This window comes from Nerophis lumbriciformis, linkage group LG09, assembly GCF_033978685.3.
Source record: "Nerophis lumbriciformis linkage group LG09, RoL_Nlum_v2.1, whole genome shotgun sequence".
NCBI classification, from domain to species: domain Eukaryota; kingdom Metazoa; phylum Chordata; class Actinopteri; order Syngnathiformes; family Syngnathidae; genus Nerophis; species Nerophis lumbriciformis.
Window position 1 is genome coordinate 54,487,501 of NC_084556.2, and position 25,376 is coordinate 54,512,876.

The following is a 25,376-nucleotide window of genomic DNA, read 5'->3' on the forward strand; positions in this document are numbered from 1 at the left end:
TTTTTTGGTACAAATTCACGGTTCTCCCGAAATTCCCGAAATATTCAAACTGCTACTACGTCAACATTTTTCAATCGATTTGAAAAATTCCAACACCAACCCATTCATATCATCTAGGTCCTAGATGATATGAATGGGTTGGTGTTGGAATTTTTCAAATCGATTGAAAAATGTTGACGTAGTAACAGTTTGAATTGAGAATGGCTATTTCGGAATTTCGGGAATTTCGGGAAAACCGTGAATTTGTACAAAAAAAAATTAGGTGCAGAATGTTAAGAGGAATGCTTTGATTTTGGAAAGATCAAAAATGGTTGAAAAATGTGGACTGTGGAAACTTTCCAGGAAGAGGTGCAAATAGGGCTTTAGAAAACCGGGAATTCTGGGAATTCCTGGAATTTTTTATTTTTTTTAACTTTAAAAAAGCACCGTTGTCCTAGAATCTAGGACAACGGTGCTAGTATCAATATGTTCATAGATTCTTGGTTTTCCCGACATTCACAAATTTCCAAGAAATTCCCATTTAAATGAATGGAGATATTCATAGTTCAACAATGCCCTAAAGTTAAAAAAAAAAAAAAAAATTCCAGGAATTCCCAGGTTTTCTAAAGCCCTATTTGCACCTCTTCCTGGAAAGTTTTCACAGTCCCCATTTTTCAACCATTTTCGATCTTTCCAAAATCAAAACATTCCTCTTAACATTCCGCACCTAATTTTTTTGTACAAATTCACGGTTTTCCCGAAATTCCCGAAATTCCGAAATACCCATTCTCAATTCAAACTGTTACTACGTCAACATTTTTCAACCGATTCGAAAAATTCCAACACCAACGAATGAATGGAGATATTCATAGTTCAACAATGCCCTAAAGTTAAAAAAATAAAAAAAAATTCCAGGAATTCCCAGAACTCCCGGTTTTATAAAGCCCTATTTGTACCTCTTCCTGGAAAGTTTTCACAGTTCACAATTTTCAACCGTTTCTGATCTTTCCATTTTCCAAACATTCCTCTTAGTGGGGACAACAAACGCACTTAATTTTTTTTTTGTACAAACTTCCGTTTTTTCTGAAATTTCAGGAATTTCGAAATACCCATTCTCAATTCAAACTGTTACTACGTCTACATTTTTCAACCGATTTGAAAAATTCCAACACCAACCCATACATATCATCTAGGAAAACTGTGCTCAGTATTTTCATAGATTCTTGTTTTTTCTCGAAATTCCCAAATTTCCAGGAAATTCCCATTCAAATGAATGGAGATATTCATGCCCTAAAGTTTAAAAAACAAAAATTCCAGGAATTCCCAGAATTCACGTTTTTTTAAAGCCCTATTTGCATCTCTTTCTGGAAAGTTTTCACAGTTCACATTTTTCAACTGTTTTTGATGATTCCACTTTCCAAACATTCCTCTTAGTGGGGACAACAAACGCACCAATTTTTTTTAATTTTTTAATTTTTTATTTTTTTTTACAAATTTCCGTTTTTTCCGAAATTCCAGGAATTCCCAAATACCTATTCTCAATTCAAACTGTTACTACGTCAACATTTTTCAATCGATTTGAAAAATTCCAACACCAACCCATTCATATCATCTAAGAAAACGGTGCTAGTATCAATATTTACATAGATTCTTGGTTTTTCTCGAAATTCCCAAATTTCCAGGAAATTCCCATTCAAACGAATTGTTCAACAATGCCCTAAAGTTAAAAAAAAAAAAAAAAAAAATTCCCAGGAATTCACGGTTTTTTAAAGCCCTATTTGCACATCTTCCTGGAAAGTTTTCACAGTCCACATTTTTCATCTGTTTTTGACCATTGCACCTTTAAAACATTCCTCTTATTGGGCACAAAAAAACGCACCTAATTTTTTTTGTACAAATTTCATTTTTTTCCGAAATTCCGAAATACCCATTCTCAATTCAAATGGTTACTACGTCAACATTTTTCAACCGATTCGAAAAATTCCAACACCAACCCATTCATATCATCTAGGACAACTGTGTTCGTATCAATATTTTCATAGATTCTTGGTTTTTCTCGAAATTCCCAAATTTCCAGGAAATTTCCATTCAAATAAATGGGGATATTCATGTTCAACAATGTCCTAAAGTTTCTAAAAAAAAATGATTCCAGGAATTCCCGGTTTTCTAGAGCCCTATTTGCACATTTTCCTGGAAAGTTTTCACAGTGCACATTTTTCAACTGTTTTTGATGATTCCACCTTCCAAACATTCTTCTTAGTGGCGACAACAAACGCATCTAATTTTTTTTTTTGGTACAAACATCCGTTTTTTTCGAATTTCCAGGAATTCCGAAATAGCCATTCTCAATTCAAACATTTTTCAATTGATTCGAAAAATTCCAACACCAACCCATTCATATCATCTAGGACAACTGTGTTCATATCAATATTTTCATAGATTCTTGGTTTTTCTCGAAATTCCCAAATTTCCAGGAAATTCCCTTTCAAATGAATGGAGATATTCATAGTTTAACAATGCCCTAAAGTTTAAAAAAATTCTAATCGAATTTTCAATCGATTAGAAAAATTCCAAAACCAACCCATTCATATACTTTAGGACAACGGTGCTAGTATCAATATTGTCATAGAATCTTGGTTTTACCGAAATTCCCAAATTTCCAGGAAATTCCCATTCAAATGAATGGAGATATTCATAGTTCAACAATGCCCTAAAGTAAAAAAAAAAAAATATCCAGGAATTCCCAGAATTCCCAGTTTTCCAAAGCCCTATTTGCACCTCTTCCTGGATAGTTTTCACAGTCCACATTTTTCAACCATTTTTGATCTTTCCAAAATTTAAAACATTCCTCTTAACATTCCGCACCTAATTTTTTTGTACAAATTCACGGTTTTCCCGTAATTCCCGAAATTCCAAAATAGCCATTCTCAATTCAAACTGTTACTACGTCAACATTTTTCAACCGATTCGAAAAATTCCAACACCAACAAATGAATGGAGATATTCATAGTTCAACAATGCCCTAAAGTTAATAAAATCAAAAAAAATTCCAGGAATTCCCAGAACTCCCGGTTTTATAAAGCCCTATTGGCACCTCTTCCTGGAAAGTTTTCACAGTCCACAATTTTCAACCGTTTCTGATCTTTCCATTTTCCAAACATTCCTCTTAGTGGGGACAACAAACGCACTTAATTTTTTTTTTGTACAAACTTCCGTTTTTTCTGAAATTTCAGGAATTTCGAAATAGCCATTCTCAATTCAAACTGTTACTACGTCAACATTTTTCAACCGATTTGAAAAATTCCAACACCAACCCATTCATATCATCTAGGAAAACTGTGCTCAGTATTTTCATAGATTCTTGTTTTTTCTCGAAATTCCCAAATTTCCAGGAAATTCCCATTCAAATGAATGGAGATATTCATGCCCTAAAGTTTAAAAAACAAAAATTCCAGGAATTCCCAGAATTCACGTTTTTTTAAAGCCCTATTTGCATCTCTTTCTGGAAAGTTTTCACAGTTCACATTTTTCAACTGTTTTTGATGATTCCACTTTCCAAACATTCCTCTTAGTGGGGACAACAAACGCACCTATTTTTTTTTTTTTTTTTTTTTACAAATTTCCGTTTTTTCCGAAATTCCAGGAATTCCCAAATACCCATTCTCAATTCAAACTATTACTACGTCAACATTTTTCAATCGATTTGAAAAATTCCAACATCAACCCATTCATATCATCTAGGAGAACTGCGCTATTATCAATATGTTCATAGATTCTTGGTTTTACCGAAATTCCCAAATTTCCAGGAAATTCCCATTCAAATGAATGGACGTATCAACAATGTTGATATGTCAAGTCCAACAATCCCCTTAATTCTCAAAATTTTGCGCCATTTTAAACCCGATTCCGACCTTTCAACCGTCCACCCACACTACTCTTCCGATATATTGAACGCAAAAACATGTTTTCCCTTTCCCCAAATTTCCGATTTTCCTGGAATTTTCTCCCCAAAGAATAGTTACCCCCAAGAATCGATTCGAATATATAGATCCTGCCCGTTCATTGTCAATGGAGAGAAAACTAGTGACAGATGTGTAAAACCCACTGCAGCCAGCAGATGGCAGCATTCTCAGCTGCTTTTTCATATCTTGCTGCTAAATGAGCTGACCTAAATATCAGCTCGATTTTTCAATTTAATACAGAGCAAGGGTTCAATTGCAATATTGACCACCGATAACATTTTCACGCCCTGCTTGAGTGCTGTGAATTCTGCCTAGCAACAAGGTAGCAAGCACATCTCAGCTGTGGAGTTCTATGTAGTGAATAATTGAGTTTTTGAGTCAGTATTTTGTGTTATTGCTGCAGTTTGGCGCTCGGTTCCAGACGTCTGATGGTGGACGTTTATGCCGAAAATGCCGCATTCAGGCTTTGGTCCAGGTGAGGTCATCCCGCCGGGGGCCTGGCCGGCTCAGACATGCTGCATGCCAAGGTCGGCGGGCGTAATCCCTGCCCTCATTCATAACGGATTAGATAATGCCGGTAGGGAGGCCAGGCAGGGGCATAAATACCGCCGCTTCGGTTTTGATCAAGAACGACGGTGCTGGGAAGATTACAGGCAAAAAAACCAAAAAAAAAAACCCGCTCAATCCTAGAATTAATCTACATCGCATCAAAAAGAAAAAAGTGATTACATGAAGAGATTAAGAGAGGCCGAGGTTAATTCTGTCAGGAAGAACCGCATTTATAAGACGTGTTTATAAGCACGCATTCTTATTTGTGGCGGCCTGCCAAAGCTAAATGTGGCGCGCCACAAATAGTTCCAGCGCTACACGATCAACAAAACCTCTGAAGCTTCTGTTTCTTCATGCTGTTAACTATCTGTCGAGCTGCACACGTTGGAAACAAGTAGCGAGGGCAGAATAATGAATTTATTGACAGTGAAAGCCGATGTTTTTACTTTCTCATTACCGTATTTTTCGGACTATAAGGCGCACGCCCTAAGATCGGTAGGTTGTGAGTTCAAACCCCGGCCGAGTCATACCAAAGACTATAAAAATGGGACCCCTGCTTGGCACTCAGCATCAAGGGTTGGAATTGGGGGTTAAATTACCAAAAATTATTCCCGGGCGCGGCCACCGCTGCTGCTCACTGCTCCCCTCACCTCCCGGGGGGGTGGATCAAGGGTGATGGGTCAAATGCAGAGAATAATTTCCACCACACCTAGTGTGTGTGTGACAATCATTGCTACTTTAACTTTAAAATCCTTTAATTTTCTCAAACCTTATAACCCGGTGCGCCTAATGTACGGAATAATTCCTGTTGTGCTTACCGACCTCGAAGCCATTTTATTTGGTGCATGGTGTAATGATAAATGTGACCAGTATATGGCAGTCACACATAAGAGATATGTGTAGACTGCAATGTGACTCGAATAAACAACAGCAAAACTTCAAATGTTCCATTGGAAATATAGAACATTACACACGGCGCTCAAGAATCTGGCAAAATGTTTTAGTACGACTTTGAAGCCGCACCGCTTGATGGATTGTCGGGGCATTACGGCTACCATAGTCAGGATACAAGTATTATTATGCTGTGTTTATAAGGACCGCAAAATGGCAGACATATTCATACTTGCCAACCTTGAGACCTCTGATTTCGGGAGGTGGGGGTGGGCGTGGTCGGGGTGGGACGGGGGCGTGGTTGGGGGCGTGGCTAAAAGGGGAGGGGTATATTTACAGTTAGAATTCACGAAGTCAAGTATTTCATATATATATATATATATATATATAAGAAGAGTATTCAACAAGAACAACATTAAATTGAGCTACAGCTGTATGAACAATATACGATCTCAAACCACAACAAAACAATTGCAAATGAGCCGTCGGCCCCCGGACAGAGCGACTCCAAAACCAACAAAGGCTGTAACTGTCGAAAGAAACCTGATTGCCCTCTCAACGGGGGGTGCTTACAAACATCAGTTGTCTACCAATCTAAGGTAATACGCAAGGACATTAACACATCCGACACATATGTAGGATTAACCGAGGGAGAGTTTAAAACCAGATGGAACAATCACAAGGCTTCTTTCAGGAACCAAAACCTGCGGAATACCACAGAACTCAGCAAACACATTTGGGACCTCAAAGACAATAATGTTGAATATTCAATAACATGGCAAATTCTTGCATCCAGCACACCTTACAATAGTGGTAATAAAAGATGCAACCTATGCTTGAAAGAGAAACTGTTTATTATTTACCGTCCAGACCTGTCATCCCTCAACAAGCGCAGCGAAATTGTAACAGCATGCCGCCACAGACGGAAACACCTCCTAGGTAACACATGAGCCAATCACCACGCCCCTACGCCAGCCTGTACCCACCCACTCTGTGCCCTATATAAACCATGGTATGTGAATGCTCCCATTAAAATCTCCTGATGATTGAGGGAACCCCCCCTCATGAAACAGGCCTGTAGAGATGAAATAGTCTTGTGATTTTTTTTCCCACACATACATATATATATATATATATATATATATATATATATATATATATATATATAGAAATACTTGACATTCAGCGAATTCTAGATATATATATTTATATTTATTTTATTATATATTTATTTTATTATATATATATATATATATATATATATATATATATATATATATATATATATATATATATATATATATATATATATATATATATATATATATAAAAAATAAATACTTGAATTTCAGTGTTCATTTATTTACACATATACACACACATACCACTCATCTACTCATTGTTGAGTTAAGGGTTGAATTGTCCATCCTTGTTCTATTCTCTGTCACTATTTTTCTAACCATGCTGAACACCCTCTCTGATGATGCATTGCTGTGTGGCACGCACAAAAGTGCTTTCATCAAATGCACTAGATGGCAGTATTGTCCTGTTTAAGAGTGACACAACATTGCTGTTTACGGCAGACGAACTGCTTTACGGTAGACAAAAACGTGACTGCTGTTGTTGTGTGTTGTTGCCGCGCTGGGAGGACGTTAATGAAACTGCCTAACAATAAACCCACATAAGAAACCAAGAACTTGCCCTCCATCATTCTATAGTTACAACGTGATTGGGCAGGTACGCTTTTTTATATTGTGGAGGACCTGAGTCCGCCTGAATTTCGGGAGATTTTCGGGAGAAAATTTGTCCCGGGAGGTTTTCGGGAGAGGCGCTGAATTTCGGGAGTCTCACGGAAAATCCGGGAGGGTTGGCAAGTATGGACATATTATCTGGTGTTTTGTTTCACAATATTATGCAAAAGAGATTTTTCTTACCTTCTGGTACCTGCTGATGTGTATTTGAGATCCGCATAATTACGCTACTGAAAATTTGCGCACATCTGCCACTGTAGTCCGTGCCGATACCGTAGTCGATAAGCTTCTTCTTTTTCTCTATCTTCTTGTTATGGAACATTCATCCTCCACTTTTGCCACTTCTAATATAAAGTAGTGTGAAGTTCTTAACTTATATCTGTCAGTAAACTCGCCATGGAAGCGCTAAAACATACTGGTGTAGTGAGTTTACATTATTCACCCAAGGAATTTTAGTTATTAGAGAGTTCCGCCCAGACACATTTCTGGCGTTGTTGTTTCCGGATGAGGAGATGCTGCTCCGTTGCCGATTGAAGTAAAGTCTGGATGTCATTAAAACAGTTAGCTCCATCTTTTGACACTTCTGACACTCCCGTCCTTGCACGCTACACCGCTACAACAAAGATGACGGGGAGAAGACGCTGAGCCACGTAAATAAGAGCGCCCACAAAACGGCGCATCGGGAAGCGACTGTCAGAAAGCGGCTTGAAGATGGTCCGTAAAACATCATCTATGCAACATTTATGTAGACCACAAGGAAGTCTTTTACATTTAGAAAAAAAATCATTATAATATGATTCCTTTAATGCGCCTTATAATTTGGTGCGCCTTTTGTATGGAAAAAAAAATAGTGTCAGAATACCGTATTTTTCGGACTATAAGTCTCAGTTTTTTTCATAGTTTTTTTCATAGTGTGACTTATATTTGTTTTTTTCCTTCTTTATTATGCATTTTCGGCAGGTGCGACTTATACTCCGGTGCGACCTATACTCCGAAAAATACGGTAATTGTATCTAAGTTATCACAGACAGACAGCATTTACCGTATTTTCCGCACTATTAGCCGCACCTAAAAACAAATTTACTCAAAAGCTGACAGTGCGGCTTTTAACCCGGTGCGCTTTATATATGGATTAATATTAAGATTCATTTTCATAAAGTTTCGGTCTCGCAACTACGGTAAACAGCCGCCATCTTTTTTCCCCGTAGAAGAGGAAGTGCTTCTTCTTCTACGCAAGCAACCGCCAAGGTAAGCACCCGCCCCCATAGAACAGGAAGCGCTTCTTCTTCTACTGTAAGCAACCACCCGCCCGCGTAGAAGATGAAGAAGCGCGTGGATATTACGTTTCATTTCCTTTGTGTGTTTACATCTGTAAAGACCACAAAATGGCTCCTACTAAGCGACAGGTTTCCGGTTCATGAAAAGACGCAATCTCTCCATCCGCACACGGACTTCTATTTCACAGCAACTGCCTAAAGACTTTCAAGAAAAGCTGGCTACTTTCCGTGCATATTGTAAAAACAAGAAAGCTGAAAAAAAGATCCGGCCAGAGAACATTATCAACATGGACGAGGTTCCACTGACTTTTGATATTCCTGTGAACCGCACTGTGGATACAACGGGAGCACGTACGGTGAATATTCACACCACAGGGAATGAGAAGTCATCCTTCACTGTGGTTCTAGCTTGCCATGCTAATGGCCAGAAACTTCCACCCATGGTGATATTCAAAAGGAAGACCTTGCCATAAGAGACCTTTCCAGCCGGCGTCATCATAAAAGCTAACTCGAAGGGATGGATGGATGAAGAAAAGATGAGCGAGTGGTTAAGGTAAGTTTACGCGAAGAGGCCGGGTGGCTTTTTTCACGCAGCTCCGTCCATGTTGATATACGACTCCATGCGCGCCCACATCACGCTGGTTTTTAATATATTATTAAAGTTTGACTGACCTATCTGACTGTTTTTTTGACATTCCTTTAGCGCAGTTAGATGCGGCTTATAACACGGGGCGGCTTATAGGTGGACAAAGTTTTGAAATATGCCGTTCATTGAAGGCGCGGCTTATAACCCAGGGCGCCTTATGGTGCGGAAAATACGGTACACATTAAGCAAAATTGCTTACCTTTAGATGCGCGCGTGCAACTCTGTCTGCCTTGAGATACCGGGAGTCCTGATATCAACCTGCAGCGTTCTAGACCATCCTGTTCGTGACGCCAATTTTACGTGGTGGAAGGTCCAAATCTTAAGCAGGAACAAAAGTGAATTTAGTACAAAAGTTTTATTTACCCATAATCAAATGGTACAAGGTTGGATTGAATTGCCATGATTACAGACAGTTTTCTCCGGAGAAAAAGAAAGAGGGAAAAAAGGAAAAGAGCTTGAATCATGCGAATCATGCATAGACTTGGTCTACTTGGTTATTTATGTGTTTCCCTCGTATGTCAAGGTCCAGTTGTTTGTTCTGCAACATCCTTGAATCCCTTAGCCATAACAAATAATCCAAACATCTTGTAGAATGTCAGGACGACCATAGACTCAACTTTTACACACATATGCTCTTCAAATGGTACACAATAGAAAAAGGTGAAAAGGTCAGAAATTCCACTACAGTTTCGATGAGTTCCCGGCAAGCAGACAAAAGCCGTCTTTGATCTTACCAAACAAAAGGCTTGTAAAACTCCACTGTGTAGGATGGGAAGCGACATGAAGGTGTCGGTTTCTTTGATGTATTTGTAATCCACAGGAAGAATTTGTCTTAACCCGAGATCTAGAGAGCGGAGAGGAAGCAGGACCTGACCCCCCCTTTCAGGCGCCTTTTCTTTGAACTGTTTTGTAACCAAAGGCGACGGCTGTTTACGACCCCCCGTCCCTTTAGAAACTAGCTGTTGCCATGTAATCAGGGAAAGTCCAAATAAAAGAGGAGGCGTACAATCTTTGGTCAGAGCGTGGTGGGACACAGGTCTACGCCTTTCTCCTCATTGAGCCACATTTAATTCTGTCTTTGTTTGATTCCTTAATAGATGTCATCAGTGTTTGAACCTGACAAATAGACCCGCTCATCAGCAGTGCGCCTTATAATCCGGTGCGCCCTATGGTCCGGGAAATACGGTAAGTAAAGGAATATAACCCGCGGAGGCCTTTTCCGACGAAACATCCGCATTTCGATGTCCGGCCCCTGAGCCTTTGGACTCTTGAACCTGTGGCCCTCTTCATGATGTAGTTGAACATCCCTGACCTTTTGTATGTAAGCACTGTATTTGTGTCATGTGGGAGGGCGTGGCCTAATGAGACCTTTATATCAAGCTTTATATCACCTACTCAGTGGCCTAGTGGTTAGAGTGTCCGCCCTGAGATGGGTAGGTTGTGAGTTCAAACCCCGGCCGAGTCATACCAAAGACTATAAAAATGGGAGCCATTACCTCCCTGCTTGGCACTCAGCATCAAGGGTTAGAATTGGGGGTTAAATCACCAAAAATGATTTCCACGCTCCCCTAACCTCCCAGGGGGTGAACAAAGGGATGGGTCAAATGCAGAGGACAGATTTCACCACACCTAGTGTGTGTGTGACTATCATTGGTACTTTAACTTAACTTAAGGTGTGTTTCTGCAAGTACAATGGGTTCTACGTAGAGAGTGACTGTGAGAAGTCAGAAGTCTTTTAGAGGGATCCAGCAGCGAGTTGATTAGATATCGATTGGCAAGGCGTCCTACCTGGAAGTGTGCAGAAGAAGAAGGTGTTCACGCTCAGACGGGAGACACGGTTGAAACGTCATGACCGGGTCTAAGCAATGGAAACACAATCATTAACGTACAATTTCAAACTCAACGGTACCGCGTGGTGGCAACTTACTTCCTGTCGGGATCCGGTCTTCATGTCAACACATATGCTTACACACTTAAAAATTCAGGCTGTTTTTCAAATTGTTTTTGTGAGGGGGCGTGGCCTGCAAACCTGCAGCGAGGCGGGGTGTGCCGGGGCCGGCTCCGAGATCGACGACAGGTGCGTAGATGGCCCACCTGGGCGCGTTTATCTGATCACCTGTCACTCTATAAAAGGGCAGCAGCCGGGAAGGAAGAGGTTGGAGAAGTTGGAGTGGTTAATGGACGAGAGAAAACCCGAGATCGAGACGGAAACGGAGACAGAGACGAGAGGCGATTGCTGAAAAGCAGAGCGATAAGTTTATTGCAAAATAAAGCAAATCACAAAACCGTCAAGCCTGTCATGTCCGTCCTTGGTGGTCCGAAGAACCCGGAGGTGCAAGACCTCCACAGTTTTACTGTAAAGGTTTAATGACGTTTCCACAATCAGCGGACTTTGGAAGTGAAACTAAACGAAGTAAAGACTATCACACAAACAGGAGACAAAAACGGAAGATGGACACACGAGCGTTCTAAGAGTGTACACTGGCGGTTTTGTTTGGGTTCAGTCCCGTCTCACGATGTGTTGGAGTCCTGCGTGCGACGGCGGCGCTGACGTGCCTGCGCCTCGGACCTTGGGGGACGACGTCCGTGTCCTCCGTCGGAGCCGAGAAAGACGCACGCTGGAAGACACGAGCAGAGATTTCGGGTCAAGTCCGCAGCAATGGTCACATGACCGCATTGGCGTACCCATCATCATCAATAGTGGTCTTTAAGGCGGTGTTTTGAGGTGAATGGCGAGGTTCTGTGTGAAAGGCACCTTCGGACCACTTCCAAAACTTGGGAATGAGGGTCGGTACGGTTCTCAACTCTACTTTTGCACGTGTTTATGTGGTGTTGCGTTTTGGACCAGTTGTTCCTCCCAGGGAATTCAAGTCACAATTCGCTCCCAAGTTCTTTCCGACACTTAAAGCTGAGTTGAAAAACCACCAGAGACAGAATAGGTATTTTGTTGTATATTCTCAAAGCTTTGCCAATATACATTGATTGAGACCAGTCTAACCCTAGAACATTCTATTGCGCCTCCCAAAATGGTCTGTCTTCCCGATCCCACCACCCTCTCTCTCGTCCCATCTCTGTAGACAAAACAAATGCTAGTCAAAACACATTCCAAAGAACTCAAGGTTAACACACACAGTATACTTGCAGACAGAGCAGCAAGAGAAGAAATGGAAAACACCAGCTGTTTTCAAATATGACTATGAAATAAAAGAAGTACAACTTAAATTCGGATATATGTAAATACTGAATAAATGTTCATTCTTACACCTTTTGAGTCTCATTTGCGAGTATTTATTTCAGTTTGTCGTAGATGATACAAATGTATATTGTTCAGGAGAAGACTCGAAGGAAGTGTTGAGGATAATAAAGGTTGAGTTGATTCAGCTAAAAAAATGGTTTGATATTAAAAGGGAACATTATCACCAGACCTATGTAAGCGTCAATATATACCTTGATGTTGCAGAAAAAAAGACCATATATTTTTTTAACTGATTTCCGAACTCTAAATGGGTGAATTTTGGCGAATTAAACGCCTTTCTATTATTCGCTCTCGGAGCGATGACGTCACAACGTGGCGTCACATCGGGAAGCAATCCGCCATTTTCTCAAACACCGAGTCAAATCAGCTCTGTTATTTTCCGTTTTTTCGACTGTTTTCCGTACCTTGGAGACCTCATGCATACCTGCCAACTTTTGAAATCAGAAAAACCTAGTAGCCAGGGTCCAGGGGCCACAGGCCCCGGTAGGTCCAGGACAAAGTCCTGGTGGGGGGTTCAGGCTTCGCCCCCCGACGCAAGATGATTATTAGCATTCAGACAGGTTAAAATGTTGCTAAAACCATCACTTTTCTATCAGTCACAGTGACTTTTCAAAACAAAAATATTACAGCAAAAATCATATGGGTTGATTGACATGTTTATTCTGTAAGCTAACTTCAATAGTTTGAAATTATTTTGACAGTTAATGCCAGTTATCCTGTCAACCTTTCACAAGACTTCAATTTTTTCATTGAAAGTATAAACACTTTTTACAGTAAACAAATGGTAAAACAGTACTAAACAATTCCATTCAAAAAAAAATTAGTGTCATTATTAACTTTCTGTCCAAGCTTGTATAATCTACTGCCTTGTTCAATTGTATAAAATATTCTGTGCCTAAAATTCACATTTCTATCACAATGATCATACTGTAAACATGGTAAGCTAACTTCATTAAAATTAATAGTCCTGTCAATAGCATGGAATTACAATTCAAATGTAGTTTTTTTGTACGCCTTTCAAAATAATTCAAAATATGAAAAATTAATGACAATGAATTGAAGCCATCAGACACTTGAAAAGTGGCACATCACATCTCTAATGTAATCATTTGAACTTTTCAACAGAAATAGCACTGCAAAAATATTAAGGACGTACTTTTTGGTAGTTATGCTGTCAACATTTAACAAGATTTCTTCAACTTGGACTTGAAAGCATAAATAGTATCAACACTTTTAACAGTATAACAGTACTAAACAATTCCAATAGATAACATTGGTGTCATTACCTTTTTGTTTGCTCAATTATTGCCTCCATAAATAAAACTTTGGCATTTATCACATCCAAAGAATCTGTTTGGGCGACGAAAAACGTTGAAAGTTTTCCACTTGTATCGCTAGCAACGGCATTAGACTTGTGTTTTTTTGTCCCAACGTGGTCTTTTACATGGCTAATTCCTCCGTGTCCGATCGAAAAATCTTGTCTGCACAAGGTGCAATTCGCGTAGTTTTCACCCTTTTTGGAACGGATAATTATTCCCGGATAGGCTTTTGAATATTCTTCACGGAATGACTGCAGTTTTCTTTTCGGTTTAAGACTCGTTTGCGATTTTTCTCCGGCTGATTCCATGATCGTTCGCTCGTTTGGAAACAATGGCAACTGGTGCCTCGAGCTTGGCAGCGGTGCTATAAATAGCCTCGCGCATGGCATTCGGAATGGCTCGATAGGAAGTTACGGGAAGCAGTGTCGATTGTCATTGTTGTTACGCGATTTCGTGAATAAAACTTTTTTTTTAAAATTGTTTTTTAATTAATGAAAAACCGTATTTTTTATCACTGCAACCGTAACCCAGAATAGGTTGATGAAAACCGTACTAATTACGGGAAAACCGGAGTAGTTGGCAGGTATGCTCATGCCTCGTCGGTGTGTTGTCGGAGGGTGTAACAACACCAACAGGGACGGATTCAAGTTGCACCAGTGGCCCAAAGATGCCAAAGTGGCAAGAAATTGGACAAAATTTGTTCAAAATACGAGGGTGTGGGGAAAGCCGACGAAAATGGTCAGTCGTTTGTTCCGCACACTTTACCGACGAAAGCTATGCTACGACAGAGATGGCAAGAATGTGTGGATATCCTGCGACACTCAAAGCAGATGCATTTCCAACCATAAAGTCAAAGAAATCTGCCGCCAGACCCCCATTGAATCTGCCGGAGTGTGTGAGCAATTCAGGGACAAAGGCCCTCGCTAGCACGGCAAGCGATGGCGGCAGTTTGTTCCCGCAGACGAGCGAGCTAAACCCCCTATCGACCCTAGCTTCCCTGGCCTGCTGACATCAACTCCAAAACTGGACAGATCAGCTTTCAGGAAAAAAGCGCGGATGAGGGTATGTCTACAGAATATATTAATTGATGAAAATTGGGCTGTCTGCCCTCTCAAAGTGCATGTTGTTGCCAAATGTATTTCATATGCTGTAAACCTAGTTCATAGTTGTTAGTTTCCTTTAATGCCAAACAAACACATACCAATCGTTGGTTAGAAGGCGATCGCCGAATTCGTCCTCGCTTTCTCCCGTGTCGCTGGCTGTCGTGTCGTTTTCGTGGGTTTCGCTTGCATACGGTTCAAAGCGATATGGCTCAATAGCTTCAGTTTCTTCTTCAATTTGGTTTTGGCTACCTGCCTCCACACTACAACCATCCGTTTCAATACATGCGTAATCTGTTGAATCGCTTAAGCCGCTGAAATCCGAGTCTGAATTCGAGCTAATGTCGCTATAGCTTGCTGTTCTTTCCGCCATGTTTGTTTGTGTTGGCTTCACTATGTGATGTCACAGGAAAATGGACGGGTGTTTATAACGATGGTTAAAATCAGGCACTTTGAAGCTTTTTTTAGGGATATTGCGTGATGGGTACATTTTTTTTTAAAACTTCGAAAAATATAATAAGCCACTGGGAACTGATTTTTAATGGTTTTAACCATTCTGAAATTGTGATAATGTTCCCCTTTAATAAGTTATCATTAAATGATAAGAAAACTAAATTTATGGTGTTTAGTGGTGCAAGGACAAATTGTGAAGCAAAATTAAAATTAAATCTAGTGGAAATTGACAGAGTATCCATCCATCCATCCATCTTCTTCCGCTTATCCGAGGTCGGGTCGCGGGGGCAGCAGCCTAAGCAGGGAAGCCCAGACTTCCCTCTCCCCAGCCACTTCGTCCAGCTCCTCCCGGGGGATCCCGAGGCGTTCCCAGGCCAGCCGGGAGACATAGTCTTCCCAGCGTGTCCTGGGTCTTCCCCGTGGCCTCCTACCGGTTGGACGTGCCCGAAACACCTCACTAGGGAGGCGTTCGGGTGGCATCCAGACCAGATGCCCGAACCACCTCATCTGGCTCCTCTCCATGTGGAGGAGCAGCGGCTTTACTTTGAGCTCCCCCCGGATGACAGAGCTTCTCACCCTATCTCTAAGGGAGAGCCCCGCCACCCGGCGGAGGAAACTCATTTGGGCCGCTTGTACCCGTGATCTTGTCCTTTCAGTCATAACCCAAAGCTCATGACCATAGGTGAGGATGGGAACGTAGATCGACCGGTAAATCGAGAGCTTTGCCTTCCGGCTCAGCTCCTTCTTCACCACAACGGATCGATACAGCGTCCGCATTACTGAAGACGCCGCACCGATCCGCCTGTCGATCTCACCATCCACTCTTCCCTCACTCGTGAACAAGACTCTGAGGTACTTGAACTCCTCCACTTGGGGCAAGATCTCCTCCCCAACCCGGAGATGGCACTCCACCCTTTTCCGGGCGAGAACCATGGACTCGGACTTGGAGGTGGTGATTCTCATCCCAGTCGCTTCACACTCAGCTGCGAACCGATCCAGTGAGAGCTGAAGATCCTGGCCAGATGAAGCCATCAGGACCAAATCATCTGCAAAAAGCAGAGACCTAATCCTGCAGCCACCAAACCGGATCCCCTCAACGCCTTGACTGCGCCTAGAAATTCTGTCCATAAAAGTTATGAACAGAATGGGTGACAAAGGGCAGCCTTGGCGGAGTCCAACCCTCACCGGAAACGTGTCCGACTTACTGCCGGCAATGCGAACCAAGCTCTGACACTGATCATACAGGGAGCGGACCGCCACAATCAGACAGTCCGATACCCCATACTCTCTGAGCACTCCCCACAGGACTTCCCGAAGGACACGGTCGAATGCCTTCTCCAAGTCCACAAAGCACATGTAGACTGGTTGGGCAAACTCCCATGCACCCTCAAGGACCCTGCCCAGAGTATAGAGCTGGTCCACAGTTCCACGACCAGGACGAAAACCACACTGTTCCTCCTGAATCCGAGGTTGGACTATCCGGCGTAGCCTCCTCTCCAGTACACCTGAATAGACCTTACCGGGAAGGCTGAGGAGTGTGATCCCACGATAGTTGGAACACACCCTCCGGTTCCCCTTCTTAAAAGGGAACCGGAGGGCGTATACTTGACAGAGTATATGAAACTAAATTCTTGTGAATAATAATTGATCATAAATGATGCTGGAAACTGCATCCATTGCTATTCTTTATAAAGTTAGACATGCTGAATAAGACATGTCTGCATATGTTATATTATTCTTTAATTTTTCCATATTTAACATATTGTGTTTAAGTTTGGGGAAATGTTTTTAAAACGAACATAAACCCAATAATTAAACTTCAAAAAAGGGTCATTAGAATAATACACAAAGCATGTGAACATACCGATCCATTATTTATAAATTCTAATGTGTTAACATTTTCAGTGTCATAACGGGGTTTTCGCAGCTTACTGCGAGGTTTGTTCTCCCGGGATGCAAACGGACATACTTGCCAACCTTGAGACCTCCGATTTCGAGAGGTGGGGGGTGGGGGCGTGGTCGGGGGTGGGGCAGGGCGTGGTTGGGGGCGTGGTTAAGAGGAGAGGAGTATATTGACAACTAGAATTCACCAAGTCAAGTATTTCATATATATATATATATATATATATATATATATATATATATATATATATATATATATACACATATGTATATATCCTGAAAATATGCAAACAAAACTGTGTTTAGATAATTGATACTTCAAACTTGCATAAATAAATATTAAGGAATATAACATAACTTGGCTTCTGAGAGCTTCAAAATGTAATGAATAAAATGCTAAAGTTGTTGATAAACAAGCAATTATTTTAATAATTAAATATGGTCATTTTAAATGAATTATTATGATAATTTAAAATTAAATTGATTATTTCAAATATGTTTATTTTAATGTATAATTCTATGGCTGGATGTAATAAGGAGTCAGAAAAAATACAAATAAAAATACAATTAATTTTGATGTTTTTAGCAAAATATAGTAAAAATGTATTTAGTTTTTTTTTTTTTAATTAATAAATATATTTATTTTTAGGTAAGATAAACATAATAATACAATTTATCTCTAGTCTGGATGATTTATTTCTTGTCACCCTGTTGTCCTCCCGTCGTGAAAAAAGGCTGTCCTCACTCAGGTCCGCATGGAGCTGGAGGGGGCGTGGCCTCCAGCCTCGGCTGAAAATCGGGAGATTTTCGGGAGAATATTTGTCCCGGGAGGTTTTCGGGAGAGGCGCTGAATTTCGCAAAATTAGGGAGGGTTGGCAAGTATGCAAACGGACTATTCCGGACAAGGCTTGCAGGTAGGAACATATTTATTAATCTAACTACAAAATAACAGACAAGTCTCTAACTGTGGCATGAAATAAACAAGACTTACGTAGAGGGTTGCGTGACAATAGCGTGAAGCAAACAACTAGCATAAACTATAGCATAGCAAGAAACAAACAACTAACATAACTATGGCATGGAACAACTATGAAACTGTGGCATGAAACAACTAACATAAACTATGGCATAGAACAGCGTGAAACTGTGGCATGAAACCAATAACTAGCATAACTATAGAAACAGACCTGAAACGAGCAATGACGCCAGACCGACTGACTGGCGGTTTGAATAGTCTCTTGATTAGAGCCAGGTGAGCGTCCGAACCAGGGCCGGCCCGTGGCATAGGCCGTATAGGCAAATGCTAAGGGCGCCGTCCATCAGGGGGCGCCACGCCAGTGCCACAAATGTTGGAGAGAAAAAAAAAAAAAAAAAAAAAAGTTGATACTATTATTTTTAAATACAAAAAAATAATCCCACGTTAATTAAAATGCAAAGTAAAGCCTATTTAATAGAAATATTATTTGTTACAACATTACGCCCCCCCCCCACGGTGCGCCCCCTCCCTTCCCGTATCATGACTCTTTTTGGACGTCACCACATCAAAAAATCAACACAAGATGTCAAAACGGCCAAAACTGTCAGGTGCCCAGGGAAGAAAAAAGAGAAAAGAAGAGGAGGAGAAACGAGAAAAGACAGAGGTAGCAGGTAGGTAACGTTAGCCTACATGAAATTATTTGTCTGTTACAGAATGTGATAGTAACCTGGCTTTTTAGCATTAAGCTAATGTTACATGATTCGGCAATTGCTAATCAATAAATAGCTAGTTCTGTTTTAACGTCGGGTTAATATTGTGGAGGGGGCTAAATTGTTATGGAAAAGAATAATGTAACGTTAGGTAATTACAGTACTCCCACCTTACATTCCTCAGGGACATTTGTATTAGATCTTTTAAGCAGGTGTTTTTTGTTTATATTGTTATTGCCTTCTGGTTAGCTAATGTTTGCCCTGCAGGTAATAGTCACTTTTCCACCCCTTTATATATTAGGTATAGTTGTAAGTAAAAAAAAAAGGTCAAAGACAAAGCTATTCGGTTTCTTCTGAGTATATACACTTCAATGCCGATGTGGGGGGGCGCCACCTAAAATTTTGCCTAGGGCGCCAGATTGGTTAGGGCCGGGCCTGGTCCGAACACCAGCGGCAGGTGAAAATCATATGCCACCATGGCAACCAAAACAAACAAGAGTGCACAAAAAACAGGAACTTATGGAGTTAATCTAACAGAACATAACGAAAACATGATCCGGACCACGGATCATGACATTCAGATATTGTGTTTTTAAAAACAATGGAAGTGATGTTTGGAGTAAAGAACAACAAGCCTTCCAGCTTGTATTCTTAGGTTATTTCATTTAAGAGGAGAAAACTATCATTTACGGAGGATATTGATTTTTGAAATAGGTAAAGTAAGAAGGAATATAAAATACAAATGTATTTCAGTTTTAGGAGTTAAATGGTGGAACAAGAAGACATGTAGTTCTTTGTTAAGGTTTAAGAAAACCCTGAAAGGTGAAATAATTGAACAAAAGTTTTAGCAACTGTTATGTTAAGGAAAAGGGGTAGGATGAAATAAGCTCTGCTTCTTCCTACTCCTTTTTGAACATGTTGAAAAGAGAAAGTGGAAATTATGATGTGTCATGTTGTATGCTTGCATGTTCCAAATCAACTCAAACTCAACTCAACTGTTAAACTGCTCACACAAAATGGTTGATGGTGGATTATATGACCCAAATAAACGTATTTCATTCATTCATTCACAGGAAGTAAGTCGTCGCCTTTAAAGGGCAATGGCACTTTTTGTGGAATTTTTTCAATGATTATGTAAGACAATAACTTTTTAATGTATTTTTAATTAATCAAATACGGCAAACAATGCCAATAAGCGGAGTACACTATTGCGCCAATAAAGCCCCATTTACTGTACATGTCAAGACCTGATTACTAACCAAGTACCAGCGATATTGTTATTATAAGCGCTAACACAGAGGAACTACTTTTAGCGTGATTACAGAAAGCTAACTAGCGTATGCTGCTATATTGACATACTGAGCTGCTGCTTCGGTCAAAGTTAATTTTAGATTATAAATCCTGCCTCTCACCTGGATAGTAGAATGTTGTGGACATGAGCCAATTCACAGGAGAGATAAACATCCCATCAGTCTGTATCAGACATTGTACAGTAAGTAATTTTTTATATTGTGTTGATCGTTTGTATTCCTTGTTTAGCACTTAGCAATGCTGCTACTTGATGAGCCTGCTTATGACGTCGTTTTTAAAACTTGTAGACCATCCTTCTTATATTCGGGCTCAAAAATATATACGTTTCTAGATCGTCGTTTGTCCCAAAGTAGTCTTGGTTGTTGCTCATTAAGTCCGCCATGATTAGTAATGTTGTTGTTGTTGTTGAAGGGAGAAGGGAACATTGTCAAAATAATATGCCACCGTATGTTTAAAATGACAAAAATATGTAAATGTTAAATTACATATATACTTACAGTATGCATATAAAACTCATTGAATTTTTTTAAAGTTTTCTTATAAAATTGGGACTTTTGTCGGGTAAAATTAAGACTGTTTTCATAAAATTGCCCAAAATTCTAGCTTTTTCTTGTAAAATTGCGACTGTTACTGAGTAAAATTCCAACTTTTATCACAAAATCGCACGAATGGACTGTTTTATGTCTCGTCTTAAGACCCACTTTTATTCTTTGGCTTTTAACACTATGTGAGTTGTGTGGTCCTCTGTGTTTTTTAAATGTTGATTTCTATTTATTGTTTGAATTGGTTTTACCCTTTAAAATCGTTTCTAATCATATTTATTTTTATATTGGTTTTATAATTATTTTTTATTTTTTTTGTTTTTATTCAGTCATATTGTTTTTAATATTGTTGTGCAGCACTTTGGAAACATTTCTGTTGTTTAAATGTGCTATACAAATAAAGTGGATTGGATTGGATTGAATGTTCAGTTTTTCTTGTAAAAATTTTGACTTGCGCAGAATAAAATGACGACTTTTATTATAACACTGCCAAAATTCTACGTTTTTCTTGTGAAATTGTGACCTTTTTTCTTGTGAAATTCCAACAATTTTTTCACAACAAGCTTTTTTTATATTTGCATAGTTTGAATATATTATTAATGTTGTAAATACACTACTTTATATATCTAGAAAGGGGCGGTCCTAAAGAGGTTATTCGAAAGGTCTCAAGAAGGTAAGAAATACACGAATGTGTGTGTGGGCGTGTGTGTGTGTTCTTGTGAAATTGTGACCTTTTTTCTTGTGAAATTCCAACAATTTTTTCACAACAAGCTTTTTTATATTTGCATAGTTTGAATATATTATTAATGTTGTAAATACACTACTTTATATAGCTAGAAAGGGGCGGTCCTAAAGAGGTTATTCGGAAGGTCTCAAGAAGGTAAGAAATACACGAATGTGTGTGTGTTTGTGTGTGTGTGTGTGTGTGTGTGTGTGTGTGTGTGTGTGTCCAAGGAAAGCAAGGTGAAAGGTCAACAGGATCAGGTCCAAAGGGAGTTTGGGGGTAAAAGATCAGAAGACCTGCTTAGGTTGGACAAACCTATCATCTACAGTTGCCATGGTTACTCAGTGTCATCGCCGAGCAGCCTGCCGCTCTCCAGGTCAGTGGACAAGGAAGTGCCTGAGGAGGAGGCGGAGCCTCGCCGCTGAAACTGGCGGGACTGCACCCCGTAAAAGAAACAAAAGGCCTGACAGCCGGCAGCATGCAGAGACACACAAACAAGGAGGAGAAACACCTGGTTAATGCCGCCACTTCCTGTCGCCGCGCCACCGCCCGCCGCCTCCTCACCTCCTCGATGTCGGCGTTCCGGCGAGCTTTGTAGATGAACTCGCCGATGGCCACGAACACGGAGAGGACCAGGCCGGCGGCCAGCACGATGAAGATCCCGCCGATGTTCTCCACGCCCAAAGCGTTTGCCTCCTTGTTGTCCTCCTCCGGGCAACCGTTGCCTCGCCACCACTTCTCCTTCATCATGTGCAGCTTACCCTCCTCCTGGAGCTGCAGGATGGCGATGGTCACCTTGTCCCGGTACGGAGAACCTGGACCACATGAGCGGGAGGTCACGCCTTGGGACTAGGGATGGGTGCCGAATCCGGACGTCACGCCTGGTTTCAATTTTCAATGCCGACCAAGAAACGCTTTTCCGAAACCGCGCTAGCTTGATGCTAATATACATTGGCTTTCCCATAGACAGGCTACTGATTAGCATTAGCGATTTCACATGGCGATTTCAACACCTCCAAATTTGTTGATAAAAACTACAACTAATCATTAGTCATTTTTTATGTTTTATCTCAGACCCAGGGGGATCCATATCACAGAAGAAAAACATACTACAACGATAAAAAACAAATAACAGAAATTCAAGCAGCAAAATATAAAAAAAACAAATACAAATTTTGTATATATATATATATATATATATATAAATAACAAAAAAAACACTCCACAAATCCAACAAAGATAGACGTTACACGCCCGGTTTAAATTTTCAATGCCAACCAAGAAACGCTTTTCCGAAACTGCGCTAGCTTGATGCTAATATACATCCCATAGACAGGCTACTGATTAGCAATAGCGATTTTACATGGCGATTTCAACACCTCCAAATTTGTTGATAAAAACTACAACTAATCATTAGTCATTTTTTATGTTTTATTTCAGACCTAGGGAGATCCATAACACAGAAGAAAAACATACTACAACGATAAAAAACAAATAAAAGAGCAGCAAAATATAAATAAAATAAATAAAGATGTTGTATATATATATATATATATATAACTAAAAAAAACACTCCACAAATCCAACAAAGATAGACGTTACACGCCCGGTTTCAATTTTCAATGCCGAACAATGAAACGCTTTTCTAAAACTGCGCTAGCTTGATGCTAATACACATTAGCTTTCCCATAGACATGGTACTGATTAGCATTAGCGATTTTACATGGCAATTTCAACACCTCCAAATTTGCTGATAAAAACTACGACTAGGATGGACGTTACAATAAAATAGCTGGTGTGTCATAAATATAATACTTAGAGTATGTACATTTTGTAGGGCGCAACACAAGACTGAACTGACTAGCCAACACAACGTAAACGGTACACCACCACCATCTAACGTCTTGGATTTGAAACCGCAATTGCAACTAGTTGTCGTACAGTCCTTCTCAAATAGTGAGGGGCACGGTTCGATGCCGGGGTGGGCGGCATCGGGGGGGGGCGTGCGTTTTTTTGCCCGTACTAGAATACGGCAAAGCGTACGTAGCGCTCGGCGTAACTGAAGAAGACGAGGAACGACCGGTGTGTTGTTTTCTTTACACTTAATAAGGATACAATGTTATGCAGAGGTGTACTTATGACAATTTTATAGACCATAATTCTGTTTATAGTCTCCGTTGAGAGTGGGGGTGGGGCCACAATATATATTATCTTCTTCCTGGGGGGTGTAACAGAAAATAATTAAGAAGCACTATCTTTTTTAAATGAGATTTTATCGTCAAAAACAATTACAATTTATTAACACACAGAAGCACGGAAAATGGCACCGATATCGATTCCCGGGTACCGGGAATTGGACCAACAGAGCGGGAAGTCGCGCCTTGGGACTAAGGATGGGTGCCGAATCCGGACGTCACGCCTGGTTTCAATTTTCAATGCCGACCAAGAAACGCTTTTCCGAAACCGCGCTAGCTTGATGCTAATATACATTGGCTTTCCCATAGACAGGCTACTGATTAGCATTAGCGATTTCACATGGCGATTTCAACACCTCCAAATTTGTTGATAAAAACTACAACTAATCATTAGTCATTTTTTATGTTTTATTTCAGACCCAGGGGGATCCATATCACAGAAGAAAAACATACTACAACGATAAAAAACAAATAACAGAAATTCAAGCAGCAAAATATAAATAAAATAAATACAAATTTTGTATATATATATATATATAACAAAAAAAACACTCCACAAATCCAACAAAGATAGATGTTACACGCCCAGTTTCAATTTTCAATGCCAATCAAGAAACGCTTTTCCGAAACTGCGCTAGCTTGATGCTAATATACATCCCATAGACAGGCTACTGATTAGCAATAGCGATTTTACATGGCGATTTCAACACCTCCAAATTTGTTGATAAAAACTACAACTAATCATTAGTAATTTTTTATGTTTTATTTCAGACCTAGGGAGATCCATAACACAGAAGAAAAACATACTACAACGATAAAAAACAAATAAAAGAGCGGCAAAATATAAATAAAATAAATAAAGATGTTGTATATATATATATATATATATAACTAAAAAAAACACTCCACAAATCCAACAAAGATAGACATTACACGCCCGGTTTCAATTTTCAATGCCAACCAAGAAACGCTTTTCCGAAACCGCGCTAGCTTGATGCTAAAATACATTGGCTTTCCCATAGACATGCTACTGACTAGCATTAGCGATTTTACATGGCGATTTCAACACCCTCCAAATTTGTTGATAAAAACTACCACTAAATTAGTCATTTTTTATTTTTTATTTCAGACCCAGGTGGATCCATATCACAGAAGAAAAACATACTACAACGATAAAAAACAAATAACAGATATTCAAGCAGCAAAATATAAATAAAATAAATACAAATTTTTTATATATATATATATATATATATATATATATATATATATATATATATATATATATATATATATAACAAAAAAAAACACTCCACAAATCCAACAAAGATAGACGTTACACGCCCAGTTTCAATTTTCAATGCCAATCAAGAAACGCTTTTCCAAAACCGTGCTAGCTTGATGCTAATATACATTAGCTTTTCCATAGACATGCTACCGATTAGCATTCACGATTTTACATTGTGATTTTAACGCCTCCAAATTTGTTGATTAAAAACTACAACCAAGAAGGAAGTTACAATCAAATAGCTGGTGTGTCATAAGAACAATACTTAGAGTATGTACATTTTGTAGGGCGCAACACAAGACTGAACTGACTAGCCAACACAACGTGAACGGTACACCACCACCATCTAACGTCTTGGATTTGAAACCGCAATTGCAACTAGTTGTCGTACAGTCATTCTCAAATAGTGAGGGGCACGGTTCGATGCCGGGGTGGGCGGCATCGGGGGGGGGCGTGCGTTTTTTTGCCCGTACTAGAATACGGCAAAGCGTACGTAGCGCTCGGCGTAACTGAAGAAGACGAGGAACGACCGGTGTGTTGTTTTC

General features: G+C 40.0%; 2 protein-coding genes across 2 annotated transcripts in view; both read right to left on the reverse strand.

Annotated features, from left to right (window-relative positions):
• map3k7cl (map3k7 C-terminal like) overlaps positions 1 to 11,004 on the reverse strand; it is a 48,643-nt gene extending 37,639 nt beyond the window's left edge. Inside the window, exons 1-2 of the mRNA XM_061961647.2 lie at positions 10,844 to 11,004; positions 9,255 to 9,373 (exon numbers count right to left, since the gene is read on the reverse strand). The gene's annotated coding sequence lies outside the window, so the exon portion shown is untranslated. The remainder of the gene's footprint in view (positions 1 to 9,254; positions 9,374 to 10,843) is intronic.
• Positions 11,005 to 11,281: 277 nt separating this feature from the next.
• grik1a (glutamate receptor, ionotropic, kainate 1a) overlaps positions 11,282 to 25,376 on the reverse strand; it is a 77,826-nt gene continuing 63,731 nt past the window's right edge. Inside the window, exons 16-18 of the mRNA XM_061962862.2 lie at positions 21,913 to 22,163; positions 21,664 to 21,811; positions 11,282 to 11,673 (exon numbers count right to left, since the gene is read on the reverse strand). Of these exons, the coding sequence (XP_061818846.1) occupies positions 21,686 to 21,811; positions 21,913 to 22,163 (377 nt within the window). The 3' untranslated portion in view covers positions 11,282 to 11,673; positions 21,664 to 21,685. The remainder of the gene's footprint in view (positions 11,674 to 21,663; positions 21,812 to 21,912; positions 22,164 to 25,376) is intronic.